This window comes from Misgurnus anguillicaudatus, chromosome 10, assembly GCF_027580225.2.
Source record: "Misgurnus anguillicaudatus chromosome 10, ASM2758022v2, whole genome shotgun sequence".
Taxonomy (NCBI): Eukaryota; Metazoa; Chordata; class Actinopteri; order Cypriniformes; family Cobitidae; genus Misgurnus; species Misgurnus anguillicaudatus.
Genome location: NC_073346.2, coordinates 39,967,002 through 39,989,383, shown reverse-complemented (window position 1 = coordinate 39,989,383; position 22,382 = coordinate 39,967,002). Strand labels below are relative to the sequence as shown.

The 22,382-nt window shown below is 37.3% G+C and overlaps 1 protein-coding gene across 4 annotated transcripts; it reads left to right on the top strand.

Moving 5' to 3' along the window:
- The first annotated feature begins 566 nt into the window (after positions 1-566).
- LOC141349032 (leukocyte elastase inhibitor-like) lies at positions 567-20,529 on the top strand. 4 transcript variants are annotated; one of them, XM_073872588.1, is made up of 8 exons: positions 14,219-14,359; positions 17,535-17,711; positions 17,918-18,343; positions 18,480-18,602; positions 18,694-18,811; positions 18,891-19,033; positions 19,116-19,283; positions 19,363-20,528. In XM_073872588.1, exons 2-8 carry the CDS (start codon positions 17,544-17,546, stop codon positions 19,762-19,764), a joined length of 1,548 nt encoding a protein of 515 aa, XP_073728689.1. In that variant the 5' UTR covers positions 14,219-14,359; positions 17,535-17,543; the 3' UTR covers positions 19,765-20,528. The 4 variants fall into 4 exon arrangements, with proteins under 4 accessions (XP_073728692.1, XP_073728689.1, XP_073728691.1 ...); XM_073872590.1 differs by having other exon boundaries at positions 18,483-18,602; positions 19,363-20,527; XM_073872589.1 differs by lacking the exon at positions 14,219-14,359 and adding an exon at positions 16,976-17,112.
- Positions 20,530-22,382: the final 1,853 nt, after the last annotated feature.

Here is a 22,382-nt window from a genome sequence, read left to right as displayed (position 1 = left end):
TTGAACTATTGTAATTCCTCTGCTGACGTGTAAAATATCCGTGTATTATCAATAATGTTCTTTAATATACTCTTATTACCGTTTGTTTAGACTACTTGCAGCTCCGCTGATAAACTGCGTCCGATCGTCTTCTTCTTGTTATTTTTAACAGTGGTTGGGATCCAGCTTATTGGCGCACTACCGCCACCTTCTGTTCCGGGGTTCCGGTTCAATGAGCTGTCAATCAAAATCTCACAAGCCAATAAGAGCGAACCGCTGTTGGGCCCACCCCTCGCGGGAGGTTTGTGTCGGGGTGGAGAACGTAAATTTGCGAAGCGCAAACAAAAAATTGGAAAGTGAAAACGAAAACATTTGCAGCACATTCAAAACTATATTTAGTGAAAGTGAAACTTAGAAAACTATAAACAAAGAATGCAGTATATTTGGAGATGGTGTTCATTTTTTTGCTGGTTGGTTGATTGTTTTTGTTTGCGGATGGTTTTTTTCTTTTGTCAATGTGTATTTTTGTTTGTTTTTGCGGGGGTTGCGTGCGTTTGATTTGACACAAATGTAATTCCATAGGCTTTGGCCATGGTGTCACTTGGTGCTAAAGGAAACACAAAAGATCAGACCTTACAGGTGATTATGTCAAATATCTTTTTGTACTTTTATGGCAATTTCTCTTTGATTGAGATGAACGGTTGTGGTGGCATAGAGGAAGAAAGTGTTGGATTGAAATTGAGAATGATAGTATGTGCAGCTGAATTTTAAAGACACATCATATATTTTTTTATTCTATTTCACTTCAATTCACTTATTATGCTAAAATTAATTAATTATTAATAATACTCTCATAATTAGGTGTAATTTCCTTGCAACCCAATTTCACAGGTTATAGTCACAAAATATTTGATTCATTTATTTGTGTTCATGGTACGAAATTTTTTCATGCCACTGAGCACAAATGTCCTTTTTGTGTCACACAGCACAAATTTCTATAAATAGTTTTTGTGTCCGTGTCAAGCCTATTTTTTTACCATTGTCGCTTGGGGTTAGAATGACTTTCTATTACATTTAAGACATCCAAACCCCAACTTCAGGCGAGAATAGTTTTAAAAGCGGAAGACAAACATGTAGCGCCAATGCATAAAATAACATTCTAACCGAAACCTCAAATCTAACCTCTACCCTTTTGCTAGTTTCAACCCAGCGCAATTATCATTATCACATTTAGCACCACATTGTTTAAATAGCAAATGCATTTGCGCCCAATTTTGTACCCATGGGCGTTCTGGTCTGAAAGAGGTGTGTTCAGGTGCATTGTTGGCACGTTGCTATTTTGAGGCAACTAAAACAGACTACGCCATTGACCATTGGCGCAATAATGTTTTTGTTATTTAATAACCACATTAGAAATGTACCTATAAAAGGGACAACAACGCAGGTTTGCTTATCACAAATATGTATGCGCAGCAGCACAAAAACACTTTTAAATATGAAAGATTAAGGATTAAAATGTAAAAGATTATTATTGAGTCTCTTGGACATAAATGAGGACCGATTATGAGACGTTAGAAGGCGTAAAGAGCTGCTTCACCTGAAGCCTGGTAAGTAAATAAATGCTTTGCTTTAAACAAATACATCTATTTTTAAATGTTTTTTTTAAAATGCTACCTGACGGATTTATTGTATATGATGACTCTGTACCTGTGGATATGGTGAGATGAGAAACATTTTTAAGTAATACTTTTAAAAAATCCCATTGTGCTGTCCGAGTGCTGAAACGCTTCGGCTCTCCGCACATTTTTTTAATTCTTTATCTCTTGTTTGTTTTCTTAGAGTACAAACCTTTTCTTGCATATTTGCAAATTATTTTATAAGATTACAATGATTATGTAGAATATCAATACATTTACAGCAATTAAAAGCCTGCTTTTTGTACTTCTATGACTGAAAAAAAACTTCTTTTAAAGGTTTTAATCCAAAAAATTAAAATTTCAATAAAAATAAAAATAACACTTTTTTTAACGTTATTCTTAAACCGGTGGTCTTCTTCCTCCGCTAAGTTTTTCAGTTTACAAAGTCCGTCATCCAAATAGGGATTAGACATACCACCAGCACAACTGGCTTTTCAAGACTCTCATTGGTTTATTGCACGTTACGCCCAAAACACACCCATTCCATTACTCATTAGGAGAATAGGAACAACCCTTTTCGACCGCGCACTCGGCACACAAACCATTTTTCCCGTTGTCAAATTAGCAAAAGTGGCATCGGACACGCCCATTTAGACCAAGCGCTTTAGACAATGCGCTTAGATCGTTAAAATAGGGCCCATAACGTCCAGAGATTTTTGTAAGAGTGTATTTATAATATGTTGGGTTCAATAAATTGTCTTTATAATAAATGTTTCAGCTTGTGTTATATGAATCAAGCCCAAAACCTGGTTCTCCATTTACACTTTCAAAAACAAAGGTTCAAAGACTGTTACTGGGACGTCACACAGTAATACTTTTTACTTTTTCACTTATTCATTTAGCTGACGCTTTTATCCAAAGCGACTTACAATTGCTATATGTCAGAGGTCCCATGCCTCTGGAGCAACTAGGGGTTAAGCGTCTTGCTCAGGGACACAATGGTGTGTCACAGTGGATTCAAACCCAGGTCTCTCACACCAAAGGCGAGTGTCTTATTCACTGTGCCATCACCACCACCAAAAAACTTTAAAAAGAATGTGTTTATAAAATCATTAATTCTGCAGAATTTTAAAGGAACAGTATGTAAGAAATTTATATCAATTAATCATAAAATGGCCCTGATATGTCACTAGACATTAAGAAATAATTTTCATTTCAAATACTTATATCATTGACAACAGTGGTCTGGCCAAGATATTGTCATTTAAAATGTGGAGTTGCAGCCCTCAACTGATGTTTATGTTGTCATTTTGTGTATTGGCCACCAGTTGTGTGATTGCAGTACCAGTTTTAGCCACCAGTTTTGTGATTGCAATACCAGTTTTGGCCACAATACTACATACTGTTCCTTTAATATTTCTAGTGCATTTTTAACTATTTAGATGTAGTGCATTTACAAGAGACGTTTGGGTACTGAATTGTGCAGTTACCTCTCATTTTAAATTCTGCCATCCATGTTCTTGTAGGTTCTGTGTCTTAACAAATCTGGACCAGATAAGACAGCTGATCAGGTTCAGTATGAATACATGAGACCCAAACCTCATGACTTTACAGTAACAATAACAGTGTTTGATGAATTTGTCAAATTATATTTATTAGTGTCGATGTAAAGAGAGATCTTCTGTTCAGCAGGAGGACCAAATTCATTCCAGCTACAACAAACTCATGAGTAAGTTGAACAAACCAGGAGTGCCATATATGTTGAATCTTGCCAATCGTCTTTATGGAGAGAAATCCTATCAGTTTATTGATGTAAGATGAGTTTATTCAGTCTCTCACTCGTGTTAATAAAGATCTAATGTGACTTTCACTTCATTTCATTTGTTGTGTTATAGAAATTTATTAGTGACTCACAGAAATACTACCAGGCTGGACTGGAGTCTGTGGACTTTATAAAAAACTCTGAAGCTGCACGCGTCAACATCAACAACTGGGTGGAGGAAAACACACAAGGTTAATCCTAAATGATTATGAACTGCTTAGATCAACAAAATGTGAAATCATTTAAATTCCATAGGCCCAAAGGTAAACTGGAAATTTAAAAAAAATTCTGAACTCCAAACTGAATGTCTGAATAGAAAAAGAAATGTGATTTAAGCAATTTTGAGCGTGGCATGGTTGTTGGTGCCAGACGGGCCGGTCTGAGCAGGGATGGGCAGTATTTCAAATACATGTATTTAAAATACGTATTTGAAATACAAAATAGTATTTTGTATTTTGTATTTTAAAGCCTTTGAAAAAAAAGCAATGTAATTTGTATTTAAATACATTTAAAATGAGTATTTTTGTATTTTTAAAATACTCAAAATACTTTGAGCCAGTCAACCAGTCAGGGTGCTGTTTTCATGCATCAACTAGTTCAGACCAGACACCAGAGTTCAGGTAAGCAAATATATCTGTGCAGCTTTTAGTGGGCAATAATTGAAATGTTGGAGTGGGAAATAAAGCGAAGGCGATTGAGTTATTGGGTGTGATGTGATTTGTGTTATAACTGTCGCAAAAGGAAATTCAAATTCATACTTGCACGTTGGCAGGCAGTTGCACGCTACAGTTGCACTTGCACATTGCACGACTGAGACAGAGTGTGGAACGCTGACAAATTGGCCTACACTTTTGACTTAAAGGAAAACCACAATTTTTTTTTATATTTTACTATGTTCTTACCTCAACTTAGACAAATTAATACATAACTATCTTTTTTCAATGCATGGAGAAAGAGCACTTAGTTTGCAGCATTTTGACCTCAGTGCGCAGTAACATCTTCACAGGAGTAATGATGTTACTGCGCCAGAGGTTGAAGTGCTGCAAACTAAGTGCTCTTCCGCCATACAATATAGTTCTCATTTTTTATTCACTTAAAAATCACGTTTTATTTTGTGCCACCATACTTACTTGTGTAACTATGTAACAGTCTTTAAATAGGGAAAACATGGAAGTGTTTGGTGGCTTCTAAATTCATCCCTGCTAACACATTCATGACATGCTGTGCAAAGATTAAGTGCACATACAGTATTGAAAAAAGATAGGCATGTATTCATTCATCAGGTAAGAACATAGTAAAAATATTGAAAAACTGTGTAAACCTAAAAGGCTTTTATGCTTGACGTGCTTTCCATTGTATAATTCTGTGAAATGACAGAGGACGACTTGTGAGTAATTGTTCTCAAAACCATCAAAAAGCAGCAATGAGAGGAATTAGTTTGCCGAATAATTTGTCTCGTGAGACGTTTGTAAATGCATGGATTTCTTAACATATAAACTGATTAGGTTGTGGGTCATTTTGACGACACATGAAAAAGTTTTTATGATGTTTTTATAAAACATCACATTACTTGAAGGGGTGTTCATAAGGCCGACATGACACATTCATAATCATAACATGACACGTGTCATGAATATGAAGGAGATTTTATGGATGTTTATGACAACTGTCAATAAGTGTCATTTGTTCAATTATGTCATTTTTATTGCAAAGATGACATTGTTTGAGATGTCTTTGTTATGACAACTTGACATTAAAGCAACACTATGTAGTTTTTTTACCTTTAAATAATGTCTCTAAAATTATTTCAGTGATAGAACAACTTTTAACTGGACAAATTATACTGTTGCTGCAACCTGAGCAGCCTCCTAGCTGCTACAAGCACACTCTGAAAATGTCGGTGGAGGGTAGGAAACACAGCCCCGTTTTTATAACAGCATCATGAATTTTCTTCAGTTCATAATGTTAATTTGACCGAGTATTAATAATATTTGACATAGTATTAACACGTCATGCCATTTAAATAATGGTTTAATGTAATGTTAACCCACAAAGCTAGGTAGTTTCTTAAGTTTGATAATTATTGTTTATAATTTATAACAAGTTGTGTTGTATTGGTTTATGTGTCAAGCTGTCACAACAAAAACAACTCAAACAATGTCATCTTTGCACCAAAAACCACACAATTAAGCAAATGACACCCAATGGCAGCCGTCACAAACGTGCATAAAATCTTCTTTATGTTCATGACACATGTCATGTTATGATTATGAATGTGTCATGTCAGCCTTATGCACACCCCTTCAAGTAAAGTGTTACCAAGTTTTTTTTTTTCTAGTTTTTTATTTTTTACAGGGCAGGGGAAAGCAAGAGGTACGTAAAATAAAATGAAAGTTTCTACGCAGTTGCACACATCTAAATGCTTTTTGGCATTCAGAAATAGACCCAGATAGATTTCAGCCTAATAGGGATACTTGCACAGAATCACCAATTTCACATGTATTTTGTGTATTTTCAAAATACAAAATACTGTATTTGTATTTAAATACATTTTTCCTCACAGTATTTTGTATTTGTATTTAAATACATTTTTCGACACAATATTTTGTATTTGTATTTGAAATACATTTCCATGTATTTATGCCCATCTCTGGGTCTGAGTATTTCACAATCTGCTCAGTTACTGGGATTTTCACGCACAACCATTTCTAGGGTTTACAAAGAATGGTGTGAAAAGGGAAGAACATCCAGTATGTGGCAGTCCTGTGGGGGAAAATGCCTTGTTGTTGCTAGAGGTCAAAGGAGAATGGGCCGACTGATTTAAGCTGATAAAAGAGCAACTTTGACTGAAATAACCACTCGTTACAACCGAGGTATGCAGCAAAGCATTTGTGAAGCCACAACACGCACAACCTTGAGGCGAAAGGGCTACAACAGCAGAAGACCCCACCGGGTACCACTCATCTCTACTACAAATAGGAAAAAGAGGGTACAATTTGCACGAGCTCACCAAAACTGGACAGTTGAAGACTTTTGAAGATTTAGCAATCAATATGTTGGGTATTAATGTAAGTGATGAGCTACATTTAGTATGGTGTCACGTCAATAACTTTAAATCTCATTTAGACTTTAGGCCATAAAACATTTTTTGTTTCATACAGTAAACATCTCATCACTATCTGCTAGCTGGCTGTCCCCTGAACACACTGTAAAAAATGCGGTCTCTGTAGACAGCCCAGGCTCCACAAACAAACAAAAACAAAGTGGTCAAACCTACCACCACGAAACATAAAGTGTTCCAGCCAATAAACGACAAGAAGGATTTGGGAGGAGGGTTGGGCACATTCATGACTTGTTCAGAAAGCACGGCAGGGAGGGGAGGAGTTAGCTATGCTTGGTTTTGTTTGACAATACTTTGAACATCAACAAGAACTGAAGTCACAGAGATTCGCTTAGAGTGCCTTTAATAACATCAGGGTGAATATTATAAGATAATTTTCAAATTTGTCCACATAGTAAATTTTTTTGTCAATTTGTATCAAAGGGAAGATCAAAGACTTGCTGGCACAGGGGATCCTCAATGATTTGACGCGTTTGGTTTTGGTGAACGCCATCTACTTCAAGGGAAACTGGGAGGAAAAATTCAAAAAGGAAGGCACTGTTGATAAACAGTTTAAAGTGAACAAGGTGAGATTCAAAAGGTCTTCTTATAAATTAACTTCAGTATTTTGACATGAAGGATTACTGATCATGTTCTCATTGATGTTTGACAGAATGAAACTAAACCAGTGAAGATGATGAATCAGAAGTCAGAGTTTCCTATGAACTTCATCCCAGAGGTGAACAGTCAGATCCTGGAGCTGCCGTATGTCGGGAAGAATCTGAGTATGTTGATCATCCTTCCAGATGAGATTGAAGACGACACCACTGGACTTCAGAAGGTGAGTCAGGAGAGATTGAGAGTGTTTAAAGCTTTATTTAACATCAACAAATACATTAACATAACTCTCTTATCCAGCTGGAGAAAACACTGACCTATGAGAAGCTCATGGAGTGGACCAAGCCTGACAAGATGTATCCACAAGACGTTCAGATATCTCTGCCTAAATTCAAGCTAGAAGAAACTTATGACATGAAGAATCTACTGGTGAAACTGGGAATGGTGGATGCTTTTGAGAAGGGGAAGGCAAATTTTTCAGGCATGTCCCCCAAAAATGATCTGGTGGTGTCTGAGGTGATTCATAAATCATTTGTTGAAGTCAATGAAGAAGGAACAGAAGCAGCAGCGGCTACTGGTGTTTACATGGGGTTACTACTATGCACCCCTCCACAGTTCTTCAATGCTGATCATCCCTTCCTGTTCTTCATTCGACACAATCCCACCAACACCATTCTGTTTTATGGACGCTTCTGCTCTCCATGAGCTCCTCCTGCTGGTTCTCAAGAGTTTCTTTCTGAAGGTTCTCATTTGATTTGAATGATTGAACAATAAAAGTTCAGAAATGAGGTTTATAATTTTAAATCAATCATTTGTTTGTGTGATAATAGAAATAAGTGATTTGTCAACTTCTAAAAAAACTTGCAGTAACATTCAATGATCAGATGATGTCACTGACAATGTCAGTAACATCATCTGATCATTGAATGTTACTGACAACTTTAACAACTGAACTACAACATTACGTTAAAATATAATTGTATGCTTTAAATGTTCAGTAACAACTACTAGTAAAACAACATATGAACTGCAAGCAGGGCTCAATGCTTTGATCACTTGTTTTCTTCTTTATAAAGATGTTAAAGCACAGTTAGAAATGTATAAGTGGTGAAGCGAACAATTTTATTCGGATAGCTTCAAAAAAGGTCACATGATTTCCAGTAAGGATACATGGGGAGCATCAATGGGAGTTTTAAGGGAAAGAAACAAGCCTGTGATTCAGACCATTTTGGCTAAAACAGGGCAACATTTGGGCTGTCAGTGAAAGTCTAATAGACGTTTAACCATAGCCCAAAAATAGACAAGAACATGTAAAAGAAATGAAAGCAAACACCTTGAACACCTGTTGACATGACTTACATGATGGAATATAGTACATATCCAAGCTACTTTGGCAAAAAATGGCATGTAACCAATTTCAAGATTAGGGTAGAAGTGGGTTACTCACAGCCAGAATATATTGGCTCTTATGCTGGGTACACACCAAAAGATTTTTTACATCTTATAAGATTTTAAAAATGTGATAGACCACTAACATGAGGATAAAAAATCCTAGATTTAACCGTTTTGCTCCTATAGTGTGTGGTGTGCCATTATGTGTTAAAGACAGCACACCAAACACAAACAGATTTTTAACCAGAGTCTCGACTGTGAACACAGGAAATCCCACAAAATCTCGCGAGACTTCAGAATGGCGGACGATATGCAGGAAGACATTTCAATTATAGTGCTTGGAATAATTTTTACAAGACACGTTGTATAAACATTCGTGCTGTTGCCACAAATCAAGAAGCTGATCCTCCATCTCTGCTGTCCACATCAACTTCACTTTGGCCGTTTCTCAATCCGAAGGCTGTAGCCTGCGAAGGTCGCATATTCAGGCTGCATACGTCATGAAACCTGGTTTATTCAAGTTAACTGAGCATTACATTCGAAAGTCTTAAGTATATTACAACAATATACGATAAACTAGGAATAATAGTCAATAACTGTTAATATTCTGAGACAGTCTTGATGACGTTTATGCAGCCTGGAAATGAGAAGCGGCCTTTGTGCCGTGCCATTACTGCTTCCGTCTTCCCTCATCTGGCTTTCTGATTGGATATGGTTTCGTTTCATGTGATAATCTCAATAGCGTGCTCGCGTTTGTCCTCGGGATTCCCCACACACATTGGGATTTCTGATCGTAAATATTCAACATGTTGAATATTTACGATTTGCGATCGGCGCGGCTCCGACGTTCTTCCGAGCAGGTTCGGACACTCTTAACACAACTCACACGAAGGGACAATCTGATAAGATAATCTGCAAAACCATCGCGATACTCGGGACATAGCTAGGATTGTCGGAAGGGGGGAAATCGGCCCAAAATCAGCCCGATTATCTTTTGGTGTGTACCCAGCATTATCAGTTATCAGTCATTTCACTCTCGGTTTTTACTTGTTAGGAGCCCTAAAATGTCAGACCCCCTGATCAGTGCCGTGACTACTGAACAAGGGAGATAACTGATATATGCAGCGATATTGCTTTTATACAAAATTTTGACGGCACAAGTTTGAAAAAGAAAATTAGAAAACAACAACGAAGTGATTGTAAAAGCCTCTTTGTTGGGGAACTACTTTCTACCACCACGGATTTGAAGACCAGAATGACAGGTAACCCTGTTGGCTGTTTGTTTTGATTGTCATAATAACTCAATAGATGAAATAGCTGTTTCTTAATATTACAGTTTCTTGATCACAAAGCTTAGTTTTAAGATTAGGTCATGCGATAATATATATGTATAATATTCAAATATGCATTCTTAGTAAGTATAGCGCCTATTTAAACATTTGCTTAGAAAGATCCAATTATCAATAACTTCAATGATGTTTCTTTTATTCATATTTTGATCAATTTAAGTCTAAACTAAAGACATATCTCTTTAACAAAAGCATTCACATAACTCATCTTGTAAATATACTTATGCCGCAATAGTTAGCTTGTCCGGAACAAAGCATTCACATAGTTCGTCTGGGTAATATACTTATGCCGCAATAATTAGTATATCCTGAACCGAGAAGATATTCAACAATTATACTGTATGATACTTGCATTACATGTGAACGGACGCTAATAGGATTTTGTTTCTCTTTCCCCATCTCATCATCCATCCCGAGAACACAGACTAACAGACTCAGTTCCTGCTTCCGTAAAGCTCATCACACCACTAATCTACTGGCTTACCTTTAACGAGATGCCTAGATGGTGTCTGACCAGCAACCACCGACCACTTCCCGTTTAATCTACCTAAATATATATAATAATAAAATTATTATTATATTACATTAGTATACCCACCAAACATTAGGGCTGGGTAAAAATATCGATTCATCAATGCATTGCAATTATTTGTTTTTCAATTCAATATCGATTCATCAAATCCTATGAATCGATTCAGCCCCCCGGCCAGTGGCGGCGCTGTGGGCAACACTCTAGTGAGAGCGTTCAGCGTTGTACAAGACACGCTTTATCAAAACAGAAAGATCAAAGATGGCAAACAGCAGCACTTCTTTCAAGCCTACACCATCAATGTGATCAAACATTAGTAATACTACACACATTATTTAAAAATATACTCAGGTACTTAATTGCTTGTGTATTTACTTATTATTGAATCGATACCGAAGCAACCAAATCAATATCGAATTGAATCGAATCGAATTGAATCGAAGCCTCAAGAATCGAAATCAAATCGAATTGTAAAATTCCTAACAATACCCAGCCCTACCAAACATGGAACGTCTGGGAGACATTCAGATCATGTCTGTATAACGTCCGTTAGTTCAGACCCACTTTTAAACGTCAGCTGGGCGTGCAATAGAGGGTCAGTGTCTGGACGTCACTCTTGCACCCCTTTTGGATGTCTGTGAACGTACCAAAAAGGTTCAGTGTATGAACGTCAGACTACGACCCCTCATGGATGTCTGTGGACGTGCAAAACAGGGTCAGTGTCTGGAAGTCACTCTTGCACCCCTCTTGAATGTCTGTGGACGTGCCAAAAAGGTTCAGTGTATAAACGTCAGACTATGACCCCTTATGGATGTCTGTGGACGTGCAAAACAGGGTCAGCGTATGAACGTCACTCTTGCACCCCTCTTGAATGTCTGTGGACGTGCAAAACAGGGTCAGTGTCTGCATGTCAGACTCCCCCACTCCGCTCGCATCCTGTAATCACATCACTACTACAGTAACGTCCTGATTGGTTAACGTGGTGCAGAAATCCACCGAAGTTCAGATTTTCCCCGCGGCAACACTCAGTTTGCGTGTTCTGCATCATTCACGCAGCGCTTACCGCGTGTACTTCGCCGCAGGATGCCTAATCACGTCTTTGCATTGACTTAACATGTAAATCACTCACGCTTGCCGCATCTACCGCGTCTGGTGTGAACCCTACATTAGAGCAACATTAAAAAATATTGCAACAATATCTGGCTAGTACTGGTTGCTCCCTACATATGACAGTAATCTCCCAAATTCTTCATTATTGGGCTATGAGCCTTTTCTAACCATAAAACATCCAAGACTATCTAAAGTTTGTAAAAAAAAATTCTATCTTCGAAAACCATGGAAAATATTGTGTGGTATAGTCTGATTAGACCAAAGTTGAACTTTGTCCTTATTCCGTAATACCGAAATATATGTTTGGTCCCCAAAAAAACAACAACAGCAGCACATCACTAAAGGAACACCATGCCCACAGTAAAGCATGGAAGTGACAGCATCAGGCTTTTTGGCTGCTTTTCTTCAGCTGGAACCGAGCCTTTAATCTGGGTGGATGGATTAATGAATAGCTCCAAATACCAGTAAAGTTTCACCCAAAAACTGAAGGCAGGGGTGCCCAACCCTGCTCCTGGAGGGCTACCGTCCTGCATACTTCAATTCCAACCCTGCTCAAACACATCTCACTGCAATTATCAAGCAACCTTGAACACTTTCAGTAGCTGCTTCAGTTGTGTTTCATTGGGGTTGGAGCTAAAATCTGCATGATGGTAGCCCTCCAGGAACAGGGTTGGGCACCCCTGCCTTAAAGGATTAGTCCATTTTCTTAAAAAAAATATCCAGATAATTTACTCACCACCATGTCATCCAAAATGTTGATGTCTTTCTTTGTTCAGTCGAGAAGAAATTAATGTTTTCTGAGGAAAACATTCCAGGATTTTTCTCATTTTAATGGACTTTAATGGACCCCAACACCAGTTTTAATGCCGTTTAAAATTGCAGTTTCAAAGGACTCTAAATGATCCCAAAAGAGGCATAAGGGTCTTATCTACCGATTTTTGGCAAGAAAAATAAAAAATATGCACTTTTAAACCACAACTTTTCTTATTCCTCCGGTCCTGTGACGCCCCAGCGCGACCTCATACAATACGTCATCACGTCAAGAGGTCGCGGATGACGTATGTGAAACTACGCCCCAGTGTTTACAAATGTGGAAAAAGAGGACCCTGCCGACATTGTTGTATGTGGAATGATACTAATTAATGTCTTTGTGTCAGTTTATTGTTTAAAATGGTCCGCAAATATGCGTTTCATATGTAACACATGACCTTTAGATGTCAATACGCAATTACATGAGGTCGCGCTGGTGCGTCACACAAACGGAAGGCGAGAAGTTGTGGTTTAAAAGTGCATATTTTTATTTTTCTTGCCAAAAATAACAATCATTTTGCTAGATAAGACCCTTATGCCTAGTTTGGGATTGTTTAGAGTCCTTTGAAACTGCAATTTTAAACTGCATTAAGTGTTGGGGTCCATTTAAGTCCATTAAAACGAGAAAAATCTTGGAATGTTTTCCTCAAAAAACACAACCTCCTCTCGACTGAACAAAGAAAGACATCAACATCCTGAATGACATGGCGGTGAGTAAATGATTTGGATTTTTTTCTTTTTTTAAGAAAATGGACTAATCCTTTAAGGCTTCTGCCAAAACACAAGTTAAGGTGGAGAGGAATTTCACTTTGCAGCATGAAAACGACCCGAAGCACACCTCCAAATGAACAAAAGGAATGACTTCATTAAAACAAGATCAAGGTTTTGGAATGGCCCAGCCAGAGTCCAGATCTAAATCCTATCGAAAATCTATGGGGTGATCTGAAGAGGGCTGTGCAAAGGAGACACACAACAAATTTGACAGAGTTTGAAAGCATTTGCAATGAAAAATGACTAAATATTGCAAAGTCAATATGTGCAAAACTGATTGACACTTACTGATTAAAATTTCATGCTATGATCACATCTAAAGGCGCTTCAAATAAGTTTTGGGGTGTGCACACTTATGCAACCTGGCTATTATAACATTTTTACTTTCCATTTTTCACCCCAAAATGATTATTATTCACTTTAATATACAGCTTGGAATTTGGATAAAGGTGGAACAGATACCGAAATGATTCATCTTGGTTTTATTTCTTGGTTTAATCTCAAAAACCTGCAATTTTAACAGGGGTGTGTAGACTTTTTATACCCTGGATATGTATATATCTACTCATAACAACTTTTCATGAAATTGGTGTAAATAGCATGCAGTGTAAAAAGTTGTGCAATACATAGGCCAAATTCCAATTTTGTGTCATTTTATGTATTGGTTTCTATTTTTCTGTTCTTTTCCCATTGTCGCTTCGGTTTAGGGTTAAAGCAAGTTTTTATTAAATAAAATGACATTTAATCCCCAATTCTAACCCCAACTCCACGCGACCATGGTTTAGAATTAGACCAAACATGGAGAAACCTATATATTAAATGACATCCTAAAGCAAATCCCAAATTTAACCCCAAACCCAAGCGACAATGGTTTAAAAAAAATGAGAAAATACAAGAAAAACCACCTCTCACTTTTAGGATGCCAACTACGCTCTCATGCTGGGAACTTGGGGAAAACATTAGACTCAAAAGACTTAAAGAGTCTTTCTCGCATAAATGATTTTAATCAGTGATTGTAAACAAAGACTGAGCACAACTGGAAGAGACTAGTTATGATCAAATTACATTAATAATCTGTGAGAAAAATCCTAAGGTGTGTCCACAGCTTTACAGTCACATAAGAAGAATGTGTTGTGTTTAATTTTCATGCTGAATTTAGGGCGTAGCACCGCTATAAAAAAAAACTTGCGGCAAACAACTTACTCATCTCATAGGAGGCAAATCGTCAATTCGGGGGAATAGGTAATGATTTTATATTATTCATCTGTTTGATACTTTATGCAATGTACAATATACTCTAAATTGTGTGGGTTTTTAAACATTAATAGAAACATTTATGGTTTTTTTTTTGCAAATGCTGCTGGCCAATTGGGTTTCCTAAGCAGATCTGTAATAAGAAATCACAGACACACAATCTTTTACAATTGTTATTTATAATTGTATACTGCTTGCTGTACAAATTACAGTTACACAAAAATATTAATAATATTTGAAGAGTTTGGTTCCAAAACGCAATAAACGCCATTTTTGAAAAAAATGAGTTACTGCCAAAATCAGTATTATATCAGGTCAGTAGTTAAAAGTAAATTCTTAATTTTACGCAAAATCCAATATCCGCCGTGTTATTCTGTCATCTTTTCTCCCTTTTTTCCCAAAGTGCGACAAACGCCACTCCCACTTTTTAACAGAACGCAATAACTCCATTTCTGATATTACAGCCCACCGTTCACGCAATGTAAACAAGCAATGGCGGACGCGCGTAGTACACGGAGTCCTGGTTTTCCTCATCTACTTTGTACTACGTGATCAACAAACAAAACAAAATAATACTTTAATTGCATCGCTAAACCTGTGATGGTTTTCTGTGATGGGAAAGAAACGTAAGCCATCAGCATCTAACAATTTCCCTGAGAGGCACTCGGGAGACGGGTGCTTGTTCTCCCGACAGCATCAAGCTTCTCATGCTAACACATTGACCCCAGAGGATCTTATGAAAAACTGTACATAATTTTACTCAAAGTCAACGAAAATCGAGCAGGACCAAAAACATTTTACAGTCGATCGCTGTGAAAGACGTTAAGCGAAGACGTCAAGTAACCGCAATGACAGGGTTCTTAATATGACAAAGTAAGTGTTTTGATTAATGACATTAATGTTTATATTTTTAATTAGTGTGTACAACTAGTCAACTAAATGAATATAACATGGCAAAGATGAATGCACATTTATATAGGCTATTGATTCAATAGATTTATAGCATTTTGAATAAAAACTTGTCATGGATTTATTGCATTTTGTGGAAAAAATAATCCGTTTTTATAATAAATCTTTGAAAATCAACTTATGGATTTTAATTTTTTATGTTTTTATAACCTAAAGATGCTGTGTGAAAGTTTGTAACAGAAAATAGTTGTTTTCATCTTGTCACTTTCTTGGTATAGAAAACACGTTTTTACCAAAATTTGTCAAAATGGATTTATTGCGTTTTGGAACCAAACTCTTCATTTATTCTGTAGCTGTGCAGCTGACAGATTGTGTCAGTGACTGTGAAGCTGCTAAAACCTTTCTGCAACTTTTGTAACAACATTCAGAATTAATACATTAAAAAATAAATAAATAAAGTATTAGAAATGAAAGAATGCATGTGTGACATATGTGTTCATATAAATACAAGCAATTCTTTCTGAGAATTACTGAATGCACCTTGAAATAAACAGGCTTGTTGGTAAATTCAAACTTGGCTTTAAGAAAACTGCATTTACATAAAGCAAAACTGATACGTCCTATGGTTATGTTGTTATTAAAACAGTTGTTTAGTGAAAATAGCATCCAAGCCTTCAGTTTAGCAGATGTTGATTCTTCAAATATTTTATTTGCAAAGAACGGCATAGACTTTAACATTCACCACACAACAGATGTAAACAAATGTCTTGAGCACAAATCGCTAATTACCATGTTTCAAAACGCAACACAACATAGTGTCATATAAATAATATGGCATGAATTGGATATACAGGGTTGTATGTTATTTTAGTTATCTCAACAGTCAAAACATAAAGATTCAAAGGAATGTAAACTTACCTGAAAGTGTTGCACAAGATTCATTTCCCCTGGAGCCACACACACCGCTATTTCTTCGGTTCTAGCTAGAGGAGATACAGCTACGGCCAAATCTCGCGAGATGTTTAATTTAGCGTTTGGAGTGGGGGGCGTTTCACACGGTACCAAAGAATACGTTCTTCGACGGTACGCAACAAGCGCAATCGTGTATTCCTGCACAATCAGAGGCTGGTTGCACTTTTAGGACCGCAGTTCTAGGAATAGGGTCCCAGAACTGGGGTCCTGAAACTGCAGACTCACGCTTTTTTTGTGACAGCGCCACCTACCGAACTGGATGATATATGCAGTTTCAGGTCCGCAGTTCTAGGACCCTGGTGGTTTAGTTTGTAGTAATGTTTGTAAATTGTATCAAGATATTAATCTCAGTAGTATGTCTTTATAAATGTATTTCTTTTTTATTATTTAAAATGCATCAACATACTAAAATAAAACGTAATTAAATCCGTACTCTCAGTCCGCTGCCCATGTCATCCATCTTAAAGGTGGGGTGCATGATTTTTTAAAATCACTTTGGAAAAGGGAGTCGGGCCAAGTACCAAAACACACTTGTAGCCAATCAGCAGTAAGGGGGCGTGTCTAATAACCAACATCATTGCCTGGGTTGCGTATGTGCAGGTTTTTCAAAAGAAGGTCCAGATTCAATTGAGGTAGGTGTGTGTTTGTTTATGTGATTTTAAATGTCAACATTGGCTTTTAGAGATCATGCACCCCGCTTTTAAATTAGTGCTTTTGTTTATTCAGTGCTGTAGGGGGCGCTGCCCACTTTTACACAAAATTAGGGTCCTAGAACTGCGGTCCTGAAACTGCAGCCTCCGGTTGTGTAGGAATACCCTTCTCAGCAAGTGGCATAAACCTTTTCTGTGTACTCTGCTGTGGTAAATACAAGATTATAATTTTACTCTGCTGTTTTTTCATTTTCTGCAGTATTTGTAAAGGAATCATCTTATTTTGACGCTCATCTTTTCCACACTACTATCTGCAGCTCTTAATGTTGAGCATCTTTAAAAGGAACGCACGCACAGTCTTAGGATTCTTGCGTTTGATGCAGTGCTAATATTAGAGTATATAAAACTTAAAGATCATAACCATAAATGCCACATTTTTATATAGTAAATTATTTAGCAGACCACCACTTTAAGAACCCCATCATCAGGTTTTGTCCATGCAGCTCGAGCACAAAATGGGAAACATGACAAAATAAAATTAATGTTTCAATTGAATGCAACAATTATAATACCATTTAAAATAGCAATTCATAATTCTTTATCTCTCTCAATCTCTCTTTCACTTTGTCCAGGTTGTGAAAATGGAGTCTTTGTCTGCAGCAAACACACAATTCTCTCTCAATGTGTTTGAGAAGATCAGTGAGATAAACACTAGTGGAAATGTCTTCTACTCTCCTCTCAGCATCTCATTGGCTCTGGCCATGGTGTCACTTGGTGCTAAAGAAAACACAAAAGATCAGATCTTACAGGTGATGACACATAAAGTCTGTGTACATTCACTTTTATTCATTATGTGAACAAAATAACATTTATGTAAACTGTTGCACAGTACTGAATGCATATTCAATTGACAATTTCGTACATTTATTTGATAACTGTATTCACAATAGATTTTGAGTTATTAGAACTGTGAAGTTATATTTGATTGCCAATTTTTCCATCTATGTTGTTGTAGGTTTTGTGTCTTAAAAAATCTGAACCAGCTCTGCTGCAGATGAAGATAGAGGACTTACCTATCTGTGTCAAGGCTGACCGGCCAATGATGCCAAATGTGCAAGAGATTAAGCAATCCGACATACCTGTTTGTGTCAAAGGTGACCCACCAATAATGCATGAGATTAAGAAATCCGACATACCTGTTTGTGTCAAAGGTGACCCACCAAAAATGCATGAGATTAAGAAATCCGACATACCTGTTTGTGTCAAAGGTGACCCTCCAAAAATGCATGAGATTAAGAAATCCGACATACCTGTGTGTGTCAAGAGTCAATCTGAACCAATGATGCAGCAAACTCCGAAACCCCAGGAACCTGTGAAGAGTCAGTGTCAACCCCCAAAACTGCAAAAGCCCCTGGAGCCCCAGATTTCTTCTCACCTCAAGGTTCAGTATAAATACATGAGACACAAACCTTATGACTTTATAGTTACAATAACAGTGTTTGATTTTTTGATTAATGCATTACATCCATTTAAATTATATTTATTAGTGTCGATGTATAGAGAAATCTTCTGTTCAGCAGGAGGACCAAATTCATTCCAGCTACAACAAACTCATGAGCGAGTTGAACAAACCAGGAGTCCCATATATGTTGAGTCTTGCCAATCGTCTGTATGGAGAGAAATCCTATCAGTTTATTGATGTAAGATGAGTTTATTCAGTCTCTCACTCGTGTTAATAAAGATTCTCAGATCTAATGTGACTTTCACTTCATTTCATTTGCTCTGTTATAGAAATTCATTAGTGACACAAAAAAATACTACAAGGCTGGACTGGAGTCTGTGGACTTCATAAAAAACTCAGAAGCTGCACGCGTCAACATCAACAAATGGGTGGAGAAAACGACACAAGGTTAAAACCACTGTGAACATTTTTGAAACTGAAAAATTGCCATACGGTCTCAAAATTTAATATCAAGTTGTATCACAAGGGAAGATTAAAGACTTGCTGGCACAGGGGATCGTCAATGATTTGACGCGTTTGGTTTTGGTGAACGCCATCTACTTCAAGGGAAACTGGGAGAAAAAATTCCCAAAGGAAGCCACTGTTGATCAACAGTTTAAAGTGAACAAGGTGAGATTCATGATTGTAATGCAGGTAACAGTCATGAGATATGAGCGGTTATAACTCTTGTGTTCTCATTGATGTTTGACAGAATGAAACTAAACCAGTGAAGATGATGAAACAGACATCAAAGTTTCTTCTGGCCTTCATCCCAGAGGTGAACAGTCAGATCCTGGAGCTGCCGTATGTCGGGAAGAATCTGAGTATGTTTATCATCCTTCCAAATGAGATTGAAGACGACACCACTGGACTTCAGCAGGTGAGACAGGAGAGATTGAGAGTGTTTAAAGCTTTATTTAACATCATCAGATAGACATTAAAATAACTCTCTTATCCAGCTGGAGAAAACACTGACCTATGAGAAGCTCATGGAGTGGACCAAGCGTGACAACATGAGTGTAGAAAAAATTCAAATATCTCTGCCCAAATTCAAGCTGGAAGAAACTTACAACATGAAGAATCTACTGGTGAAACTGGGAATGGCGGATGCTTTTGAGAAGGGGAAGGCAAATTTTTCAGGCATGTCCCCCAAAAATGATCTGGTGGTGTCTGAGGTGATTCATAAATCATTTGTTGAAGTCAATGAAGAAGGAACAGAAGCAGCAGCGGCTACTGGCGTTGTCATGGGGTTACTAAGCATGCCTCCACAGTTCTTCAATGCTGATCATCCCTTCCTGTTTTTTATCCGACACAATCCCACCAACACCATTCTGTTTTATGGACGTTTCTGCTCTCCATGAGCTCCTCTTGATGGGTTGACCTTCTGAAGAGTTTCGTTTCTGAATGTTCTCGTTTGTTTTGAATGATTGTACAATGAAAGTTCTAGACTGGGGTTATGGTCATGAGCTCTGTACTGTATCTCGTATCTAATCAAAGGTTTTAGTTTGAAAATAACCAAATGTTTGTTTCCCTATTCTTACATAAAATGCACTTCATTACAAAATTAAGTATAGGAGTACTAGGAAACAATGCTATTAAACAACTTTAAGAATTGAACTAAACATGCCCGTGACAGATACTTTACAGGTTAGGCAAGTACTTCATAGGTTAGATTCTGTAGTCATGGTTCATAAAAGATATAAATGTAAATAAAACAACATTTAGGAATTGTAATCTCAATGTGTTTAAGAAGATCAGTGAGATAAACACTAGTGAAAGTGTCTTCTACTCTCCTCTCAGTATCTCCTCGGCTCTGGCCATGCGTCACTTGGTGCTAAAGGAAACACAAAAGATCAGATCTTACAGATGATGACACATATCTTGAATGTTTGCACCTTTATAGCCATTTTCTCTTTGATTGAAAGATAAACTGTTGTGAGTGATGGCATTGATAGAGGAAGAAAGTGTAGGATGCTATATCCTCTTAATTTTGTGTATTTTTCTTATGTGTGGCATTGTGTGACTTACACATAATGTCCAGAGATTTTTGTAGGAGGGTATTGGGTTTATATGCATATATAATATGTTTGTTTATGTTGGGTTCAATAAATGGTCTTTATAATAAATGTTTTGCTTGTGTTATATGAATGAAGCCCAAACATTGAAAATTTTATTCCAGACTTTACATGAAAATAACTGTTATTGCTCTCTTTTATCTATTTACTGATGTAAACTCTCACAAAAACAAAAGTACTAAGACTATCAGTGGGGCGGGTCAATACCCTTTCAAAGAGTACAGGTTGGGATCCATTGCAGATACAAATTCAGAACACATGGCGGGAGACCTAGGAATGCAGAAAATGCATCACAAAAGTTGTGATAGGATAAATGAATGGATCTCTAAGGTCCTTTGTTGGGTATATATGATCAAAACACATTTTTTCTAAAACTAATTCCAACAGGTTTTTCTCTAACCAACAGATGGCTCTGCCTCTTACACCTAGATCAATATCCAGAAACAACCTATATTTAACTTAAAGGAACAGTCTACTCATTTTCAATATTTAAATATGTTATTACCTCAACCAAGAACCGTTGATACATCCCTCCATCATCTGCGTGCGTGCACGCAAGCGCCGGAGCGCGCCGCGACGCCTCGACAGCACCCAGCCTAGCCCCATCCACTCAACGGCACCATCCAGAGACAAAGCCAGAAGTGACCAAACACATCAACGCCCCTCCCATCCAAGACGAGCAGCCACACGAGCAAGTTTGGTGGTACAAAATAAAACGTAGCGCTTTTCTAAGCGGATTTAAAAGAGGAGCTACATTTTATGGCGTAATAGCACTTTTGGGAGTACTTCGACTCGGCGCAGTAACACCCTCCTTCTCCCATTATGAGAGGGAGAAGGGGAGCGGACTTTTCAGCTGAGTCGAAGTACTCCCAAAAGTGCTATTACGCCATAAAATATAGTTCCTCTTTTAAATCTGTTTGTAATGCTGCTTTAATGACATCACTAGAACAGTTTTTTGACTAAACTCCGCCCAAAGGAATTTGTCAGTCGCCAGCTAAGCTAACAGCAAGCTAAGCTGCTATCGAATCACAACACACTAAACAAACTACACAATCAGAACTCTATACGTATTTTCTGAAGTAGGGACTTCATAGAACAAGGAAGACATCAGCCCGTTTTGATGACAGTGAAAACAGCGCTATACAGATAAGTAAAGTGTGTGAAATATACAGCGTTGTTTTACATTTGAAATATAAACATGTGTTGTATTGCGCACTGCAGTGCTTTAAGTGGCCCAAAAGAGGTGCCGGTACTCTATTTTATTTATTTTTTTTGCTGACTCGACTCCTATATTGAAGGGGTTTTATATTTAGCAGTCAACAGACGACCTTGTAAAAAATAATTAATCCTTTTATAAATTTGTGGATTTGCTTGAGCTAGAAATAGCCACTGAACATAAATAAAATGTGCAAAAGGATTTTGAAAAAAATACCATTAGAAAGAGCTACTGTAGAAAGAGTTTTTGAACATAAATAAAATGTGCAAAAGGTAGATATGTGAGTAAAATTTTCAGCATGGTTAAATGCTAAAACTAGTGGTTCAGATAGAAAAAGCTTGAAAAAAAAACATTAAAATGACACCAAGACCATGTCTATGGGGTCAAGAATAACCAAATACTGGCCATTTGAAACTCTAATTAAAGTCATTTATTTTGTCCCATTGTTTTCCATTTTGCGAGTGGTAAAACTACTGTGCACGTCGTTTAAATTCATTGAAATTTCGTTTACTTTTAGTTTAGCAATTAAACTAAATGTATATTACAATTTCAAGAGTGTTTTCTGCACATCGCCTGAGGAAATCCGAAGTTGCGTCGAGGGGAACCAAACTGAAAGCCGCGACAGCGGAGATTATCACGTACCTACAAGGCTTGCGTCTGACCTGCAGCTATCATTCTGGCTTGGTGG

Excerpts from the sequence above, each read along its gene's own strand:
- LOC141349032 (XM_073872588.1), top strand. The coding sequence starts at position 17,544 with ATGGAGTCTTTGTCTGCAGCAAACACACAATTCTCTCTCAATGTGTTT. Across the intron at positions 17,712-17,917 it reads CAAAAGATCAGATCTTACAG|GTTTTGTGTCTTAAAAAATC; the intron begins GTGATGACACAT and ends ATGTTGTTGTAG. Across the intron at positions 18,603-18,693 it reads AATCCTATCAGTTTATTGAT|AAATTCATTAGTGACACAAA; the intron begins GTAAGATGAGTT and ends GCTCTGTTATAG.